Here is a 9703-nt window from a genome sequence, read left to right on the forward strand (position 1 = left end):
TGTATACACACACGCGTGCGCACATATATACAAATTTTCTTATACATGTTTTTCTTTTAAAGGCAATAGTTCTGATGAGAGCTTTATTCACGACAGTTCCGACAATGATAGCTCAGATGATGAGAAACGATGGGTTAAAGAAGTTCAAAAGAATTATCGATTAATAAAGAAAAACGAAAGAGAAAAGGAACAGCAGAATGAAAATAATATTAGCGTGATTTCAAAGTATGAATTGAAGATGGATAAAATTAAGAATCAAGTCAAATTCGAAGAATTTGGCGGTCCGCAAAAGAAAAAACAGAATAAGTACAGAACAATATTAATCTTGTCTTGATTTGTCAAGTATTTGGATTTCGAATCATTTAAAATTATGTTCTGTGTGCAGGACGTTCGGTGCAAGATTGGAAAATGAAGAAATGCACAATATAAAAGTCTCCGGTTCGCGTGGTAGTAAAGAGATGACTTTTGTCATTAGAAAAGTATATCCACATTCAATTTAATTATAGATCGAAATATATTTTATGGTATTGTCACTTATTTTCTTTTTTTGTAGAAAAAACAACATCTAGAAGTAAAACATCGCAGAATAGAATACAATGTGTTACGACCCGCAGGAAGTATTTTAAGGAAAAAACGCTAATGTATTTACATTTATGTATTTACAAATGTTAATAAAAATAAAAATGTTAATTTATTAATATCTTGTATTAAAATACTGTAAATATAAAATTTTTTAAATTTATTTTTACTTGTTACTTCGCTTTATAATACGCGCCGTGTTCTTACAAATGTAGTGACTTGCTTAACCGTGATGCACGTGAATATCTCTGAGCAAAGGTGAAATGTCATCTTGACTGATATAATTTATATTCATATGTAGAGTGAGCCACATGTCAAATTATTGATATAAATATTTTCTTTCCAAGTTCGAAAACAGTGTACTACTTGGCCAAAAAATATTCAAATGGCGTCGGTGAGTTATTACTATATTAATTGATTAAACTGATTTTTCTATAAATTAATAGATCGTGCAATCTTAAAACTTTGCACATGAGATGTCACAGTAAATCGAAATGTAACCTTCCCCAATGTATCAACTTGTTAATCTTCATGCTTAATACGTTTAGTAATAGCAAAACCTTGGTTTGATTTCAATAATATATAATATAATAATAATAGCTATTATTATATATATTAAGCAATTAAATTTATTTCTTATATTTTCTTTAGAACAAAATTGATATAATTTCAAAATTATTTAGAAAATCATATATGAAAAATTAATTTCTCGTTACATTATAATTTTATTTTATAAAACTATTATATATCGGTGTGAAATTTTTATAAAAGTTACATTTCAGTACGTGCGTGGATTATACATACAAATGCGCATAAGTACGCATACATGCACACATCTTCACTATTTTTAAGAAATTTTTTCTTAAAATATTTTATGACATTTATTGAAATAAATGCAATTAATATCATTCATAGATAGACTGTAATAATAAATATAAGAATGATACAAATCTACCTCAACAACATGAAGAATATACGGAGATCTTCGTACCATCTATATTAACAAGTATAGCAACTTTTGAAAGCACAGATGTAAGTAATATTGTTACAATGATAATTTTTGTAATAAACAATTCTTTGTCTTATTATGTAAGTTTTACAGTATATAATATGGAAATTTATTGAGTCTTAAATTAACACGATGTCTGTTGTACAGCAAGTAGATGAAATTACGGAAGATTATGAGAACTTTATTAGTACATCAGCTGTACTTCATTATTGTAAACATAAAATATTAAGGCCTTACCTAAGGTTATTAGGAGTGATGGGATTGAGACCAACTAACAGTGATGATTCCGATCATTTTCTGCGATGTTCGATTTTATCGAATCTTCATACAATTCAAGTTACTATATTTATATGTATTGGATATATTTTACAATACATGGCTTGCTTCAGGTAATTTATTATCCTATTTTTACACGTGTTATATCAATAAAGTAGAAATTATAAGTGAATATAGAATATATACATAGAAAGGAAGTTTTATATATATATATAAAACACATAAAACATGAAAATAATTTAATTTATAATATGTATGTATATGTTTATATACATTATAATAAATTAAATAATTTACATGTTTTATGTGTTATATATAATAAATGCACATAACGGAAAAAAAACACGTAGTTATTTTTTAAAAAACCTATGTAGTTTCATATTATAAATGCATATTATAAATGCATAATTCTTTTATAAGCAACTATTTCTTTCATATAAATTGATTTATCTTATTATTCTATATATAATAGCAATATAAATAAATTATATAAATAAATTATATAAGGTATAAAATACTATTATAAAGTAAAAATACATAAAAAATAAATATTTTGCAAAATATCTTATATTTTATATTGAAATGTATCAGAAGAAGATATAAACTCGTGAACTATTTTGTGATAATTGTATTTTAATATTTTTATATGCAGAATAATTAGAGGAACATTAAGTAAATTAATCAAATCGTAACATTTAAAAAATTGAAATAATCTTTATAAGATCTTGAATCGATTTTTTTCGAAAATTCATTTCATCATTATTTATCGCTCTTTGGATAATGCAACTTTTGTTTGGAATAATTTTTTCCAAAATACTTTTCTTTTCAAGATATTTAAATCTTAATTTAAATACCTCATCCTGTATATGTAATTATATCGATATGTGTGTATATGTAACTATATCATAAGATTTTTTATCTCTTCTACATTTCAATATATTATTAACTTGTTTAATTCACAATTAAAAACAATATATTATTAACTTGTTTAATTCAATTAAAATTAAATATGAACTTTTTGAAATTTAAGCAATATGAATTAAAAACAAAAAAAGGAGTTAGCATGGAAAATGATATGCAAATGTTCTTAAAAATCTTTAATTTACATTAGTTAACATCAAACAAATAATCACAAATTTAAGTTACAGCTCAAGTTCGACCCATTTAGTTACGTACATAATTTTATAAATATTTGTTTGAAATTGGCTAATGTGAATTAAAGATTTTTAATAAGAAAATTTGTGCATCGTCTTTCGTGCTGACTCCTAAAGCTTTTGTAATTAATGTTGTTTAATTCACTTTTTATTTTCGATTTTTAAGTACTATAATAAAATGAATGTAAAATAAAATAATTTTCAGACGAGACCGAGGATTCTGTTACAAAGTATCCCTGGAACAAAATAGACCAGATATCAGCAAGGAACAGACGCAGGAACCGTCCTGTTATGGAAATGTGATATTCAGCTATTTAATTCCAAGTATATTACATTTAGTAGCGTATTTATATACGATATATTTATTTCGCGTCAAGGAAAACGAGCAATTGCAGAATTTAATGGAGAGAGCGTTTCTGCTCTCCTCGAATCCGATAAATCATGGCAATCAAAAACGTCTTGTACACATATTATGGTTATTCATAGCATTAAGTATAGTATGGATAATCATGGCACTGGTCACAGTAAATATTCAGATGGCAGAAAAAAATATTATGTTTCAATGGATGGAAAATAGGTGATTACTCATAATAGTTACAAATGGTGAACGGAATGTTGCTCCGAAGAGTAATTAAATTGAAATATTCATATTTTGTTTTCTCTCTACAGTCCATACCAAGTAAAAATAATGTTAAAAGTATTCCTAATCATCTGCACCTTATGGCACGATATGGTCCAAGGAACCATTATAACAAGCTACTGTCTGCAAGGGCAGCTATTGATGTCACATCTTTACTTTTTGCGCGGAAAACTGCTCCAACATGTTCTACTGCCTATTGATTGGATGAGGGTCTGCGATTTATTGTATACAATATAATCTTTTATTTTACATTTGAAGAAAAAAATGAATAAATATTATAATTTCAAGGTCAATAGGAACTGTTTCAAGCACAAACTGTTTCACTACATTACTGTGTAAATGTATGTGTGATAAAATGATTATCATTTTTTTCTTTACGCACAAATTAAAGAGTCTCACTTTGACTCCTTATGCACATAAAAGATTTTTCAGTTTGAAATCAATTTTTTTAATTCGATGTTCTATATTATGATATTTTATATTTTATTGTAATTTATAATGTAATTCCTAATGTTTCTATAAAAATTTGAAATTTCACATAAAAATTTGAAATTAAAAATAATTTATATAATTCATCAAAACTACTGTATAAATTTTTTACCATTTCCATATCATTTTATGATTTTTTAGAAAATTTCTTAAAATTTTTTATATGAATTGAAATATTTTTAAGAATGATGAAAAATCTACATCTTTTCTAGAATTCTTTACATATGTGAAATGTAAAGTGCGCGCGCGTGTATGTGTATGTATGTGTGTGTGTGTGTGTGTGTGTGTGTGTGTGTGTGTGTGTGTGTGTGTAATAAAATTTTTTTATTTTATAAATTTTTTGGCGAAAAATTATAAGATCTGAAAAAGTTTAAATTTTTTTAATTTTGACATAAATGTAAAATTCTTAAAAATATGAGTATTCTTTTTAGGGCAACGAATTAAATTAATTAAATATTCATTTAAAGCAATAATTGAAAGTAAATTTCAAAATACTAATTGATGAATCTTTTGCACAAGGAATCAAATTAGGAGATCATTAAAAGAAAAAAACAATAATTTTATTATTTGTACTTTTGATTACCGCAAGTTTATTGCCTTGAATTGACTTTTGTAATTTGAATAAATCAACTAAATATAAAGAAGCGCCAATTAAGTTAAAAAGTTAGATGCTGTTAGATTAATACACACACATATATATACGTATTTTTAATAAATTTATTTATCTTAGGAATGACTGCGCGTCGATTATTTTCGGTCTTTTAATACTCAATCAAATATAAATATAAATCAATCAAATATAAATAATTATTTAATTAGATTTTTATTTGACCCTACTAACATTGGCTGCGTTCGCTTTGGCGCTCACGGCGCTTGTAAGCATCAATTATCCTTGTTTAATATTCAAAAACAACAAAGATGAAACTATGTTTAAAGTATTGTGAGCGCCAAAACAAACACAGCTATAAACACAGCTATCTTAAAACTTGTAAAGAATTTATTGCGAAAAATATTACATCTGGGAAAAATATTATATCTGGGTAATTATTAATATTTCAGATTGATTGTATTGAAAAACCAAAAATAATCGGCACACAGTCATTTCTAAGAAAAATTTATTTAAAATACACATATATTAGTCTAGAATGAAAGCAGTGGCGTAGCGGTAGCACACGAGACCGCTATTCCAGAGATTCTAGGTTCGATCAAAGGCCGAAAAATGTTTCGTAATTCCTCTCGGCAGGCAATGGCAAACCTCCGAGAGTATGCCATATTTGCCAAGAAAACTTTTCTAACAAAAATCGTTCGGAATCGACGTTAAATAGTAGGTCTCATATGACTGTGTACAATCAGCGTACACATCACAGGCATATATGAAGAGAAGTCATGCTCAGCAACGATCAATAGAATAGAGATGATATTAATCTAACTTTGATAATTGCCGTTTTTTCACATTTAATTAATTTATTCAAATAAAGGATCCTGTTTCTAATCTTAATATTATTTTTATAGTTTGCTTATAGAATCAATTATTATTCGGCTTAATTGATTTATTCATTTATTATTTATTCGTTTATTTTATCAATATGTTTCCCTTTGTTTGTGACTTACAGGATATCGATGAATTCAAGAAACTGTTAAAATATTTTAATGATGAATTAGGCCCAGCTGTCTGCATTTATACTATAGTTAATCTGTCATGGGCAGTCGCAGGTATCATATGGTTATTTCAATATTATATCAACAATGGAGACAGTAATCATGTTACATATGTTAATGCAATGAATGTTGTATTATGGATTTTAATTTCAATCGCTCCATTTATACAGGTATATAACACTGTGTTACATTTCTCCTATTTTCAATAATATATTATCAAAATTGTATTATGTGGATAATAATTCAAACTACACGTATATCTATAATCGAGATATAAGATGTTTTTTAGTAAATATTTTATGTCCTGTTTTGGACATGCATATTATTTGGGAATTAGTTAATAACTTGTAACTTAATTTAATTATTTTTCATTTGGCTACTTTTATTTGATTTATTCATGTGATCGTTTATTATAACTTTAATATTGTTTATACCAGAGTTGGTAAAGATTAATGTTTTTTTTTTTAAGAATAAAACATATTATGTTTTTTCTTAAATATGTTTTTAATACTTCAAATATGCTTTAAACAGTACTATAAAAAACATATTTAAAACATATTAAAAACATCAATTAAGCATGTTTTAAACTATTTAAAACACGTTTAAAACATGATTTTTACCAATCCTGTTTATATATAATTACAATTATTTTTATATTATTGTTATAAATAATTTTAAAATACATTTCTTCTAAACTCTACTTCTTTTTATTATTATGTAAACTTCATTTACAAGTATTAAAGATCTTCGCTCATTTTATGTACAGATTTGATTAACTCAATCTCTCCCATCCGCATAGAGATGAATCGTATGTCAAATTGTAAAATATAAAAAAAAATAAAGAGTAGATTATAACTACATAAGTACCAACAGCTAAAAACAGTAGATTTATTAGGATCTCATTAATAAGATACATAATTTTGCTATTTATGCCTATAGAATACTTTTAATTGATTAATAGCCTTTTATAAAGATAATAATATTTAATTTCTTTTTGTCCATCTCCAACCTATAAGATATATTTCTATGTTCAGGATACCTTGCCCATGTACATGTAAAAATGAGATTCTCGCACTGTAAATACTGTACCTACTCATTTGATGTCTAGAATATGTCACTGTTTTGTTGAAAACATATTTTCTATAGAGAATATTACAATAACATATTTTTCAGTTTCGATAGTTCTGATGATGAATTGTGACATCTTGAAAAGATTATATGACTCCTTTCTACAGAAGTTAGAGGACATTACTTAATTATATTATACATAATTATAATAAAAATTGTAATAAAAAAATCTTAATTATTTGAAATTAACTATAAGCAATTATAATTATAATTATAGGATTTTAGCGTTTTCAAAACAAAATTAATCTGCATAGAAAGATAATACAAACGCGCATTCTTTAAAAAAATTGTGCTATAAAAAATGTTATCATATTATTTATTTATCTTTATTTTACGATTATCGCTAATTCAAGATTCAAGTTTTTATTCGAGCTATCCGGTTTTTTTAAAACAATTTCAAATATGCATTTTTTTTACTTTTAACTCCTTTTTCTTAAAAAAATCTGATGTGCTGGAGCATTTTTAATTACAAATTTATAATCAATGAGAAAACTTTATTAAAATTATCTGTTATATGTTGTGAAAATCCTTGTTATATACGTGTTAATTACGTGGTAATTAATAACTGCATACGGTTGAAATGGGCGAAGTTCTTTATACATTCCATATTGCAATTATTTTTAATAAATGTTTTTTAAACCTTATTATTAATTTAAATTAATTTAATTTTTAATGAAATTTGTTTATGTTAACTTAGCATAACCAAATTAATTTTACAGGGCATTAACTTTAACGTAACTTTTGATAAGATTTAAGAAATAAAAATAAATTTATACATAAATTTTATACATAAATTTTATATATACAATACATCTCCTTTTTTATTTTATTTTATATTTATTTAAATTTTATATATCTCCTATATTACATATTTTGTTTGTAGGCTGCTCGCTTAACGAATGCCTGTTCCACGATTCGAGCTGTAGGACACGAAATACGTATACGGCCATTCGTGTATCAAACCACTCCAGGCGAAGATCTCGATAGTATACTCTTATATACATCTTCTTTAAAAATGTGCGCCAAGCTGTTCAAGATCCCTATCAAGAGTAGATATTTATGTCTTCTGCTAACTATTGGCAGTATTTCTATTCTCACTTTAGGACAGTGCGAATTTTTCTCATAATTATGTAACTTCAATTGAAAAGCTATGTAAATACATCATACAATCGTTTACGCGTATAAAATGTATTATCTATAATCATATAAAATTATTTAAGTTCGACAGCTTTTTACGAACTTTTATATAATAGTCACTGTATAGATGTGATAACGCATTATAAAATGCGTAATATAGATATCTATTAAGAAAAAATTTGAATAAAAATTTTGTTAATAAAATATCTTATGCATTCATTTCTACTTCTAACATTCTACTAACATTCATATGTAATGTCATAGCACAGACTTTTGCACAATGCATAATGCATAAAAAAATCAACCAATCAAAGTTTCTCTTTTCCATAAAGTAAAAGGAAAAGGATTCTGATTGAATGATTCTCTTATGCATTGTGCGTTACAAGTATACAAAAGTTGCTGCGTCCTTTACATTTAATAAAAATGATAACCGAGAACGATAAATGAAATATTGAAAAAGGTACATATTTTATTCATTCATTATCATCCAATACATTATACGCTTCAGTAATGGCAGTAATATTGCAACGTCCTGTAATTGTAATTCGCATTATTAACTTATTTGCAGTATGTAAATGTACAAATATTCAATGAACAAATTTTTTTCACAGAAATTCTTTATTCATTGTATTCAGAAGCTATAAATATAAATGCAAAAATCACATTGTTAATGTAGTACTGATATCGTATTCTGTATAAAGAGAAATCAAATATGTAGAAAAAATGCAGATATATTTATGATTTTAATAATTAAAGAAATCTGCTACAATTAATCCATAATTAATGTTGTGAGTTCATTTTGTTATAACAAATTGATTTACGGATCGACTTCAGTGATGTATGTACAAATTTAAATTTTATTTACTATATTAAGTCAGTTTTTGTAAAATTTATTAAATGAAAATAGCGTTTTATCAAATTAACATATTTTGCACATGTATAATTCTTTTATATAATTATATCATATAAACAAGTTTCAAAAATGTTGTAAAGGTGATGTTTTAAAGATTTAAGATATTCAAATCTCGAAACTTGGGGTGCGAAGCTATCGCAAAAATTATAAATAAGATAATTCGATTTTAACACATAAATTAAAATTATTGAACAAAAAGATGTATTAATTCGGAAGCTTTTGTAAATAAATAATTATAAAACAGATCATTTGTTATTGAATTTTCCTTATTAATTAAATATAGTCTGTGACATTAGTAAATTTGAAAGATATCAGGAAATACTTAATAAATATTATTGTATTTTAATAAGAGAATTCGTTATTCTAATATACATCCACATAATTTTAGCATTTACAGGAATTACTTAATTTTGACTAAATAGTGCATGATATTAACACTTTATGGTACTATTTTTTTTAGAGTATTAAACGTTGTAGTGGTATCTGCATAGTGTTTCGCTTCACCAATGAGTCTACTTACAAGTGATATTCGCGTATTTTTTAAATGTCTTACATTGACAATATTATACATACCTAAATTTTGTAAAAAATATTGTTAGGTTTATGGACGAAGTAAGGAATACCATGGAAATTAAAACATCAACAGAATTTGTTATGAAAACTATCTATCTACACACACACACACACACACACACACACACACACACACACACACACAC

General features: G+C 25.5%; 2 protein-coding genes across 2 annotated transcripts in view; both read left to right on the forward strand.

Moving 5' to 3' along the window:
* LOC105620118 (nucleolar protein 10) overlaps positions 1-640 on the forward strand; it is a 5427-nt gene extending 4787 nt beyond the window's left edge. The window contains exons 9-11 of the mRNA XM_012201625.1: positions 63-306; positions 386-479; positions 554-640. Of these exons, the coding sequence (XP_012057015.1) occupies positions 63-306; positions 386-479; positions 554-640 (425 nt within the window). The remainder of the gene's footprint in view (positions 1-62; positions 307-385; positions 480-553) is intronic.
* Positions 641-964: 324 nt separating this feature from the next.
* Positions 965-8060, forward strand: LOC105620119. The gene is made up of 7 exons (XM_012201626.1): positions 965-973; positions 1495-1611; positions 1736-1977; positions 3224-3595; positions 3688-3868; positions 5761-5976; positions 7818-8060. Exons 1-7 carry the CDS (start codon positions 965-967, stop codon positions 8058-8060), a joined length of 1380 nt encoding a protein of 459 aa, XP_012057016.1.
* Positions 8061-9703: the final 1643 nt, after the last annotated feature.

Source organism: Atta cephalotes, assembly GCF_000143395.1.
Source record: "Atta cephalotes unplaced genomic scaffold scaffold00024, whole genome shotgun sequence".
NCBI classification, from domain to species: Eukaryota; Metazoa; Arthropoda; class Insecta; order Hymenoptera; family Formicidae; genus Atta; species Atta cephalotes.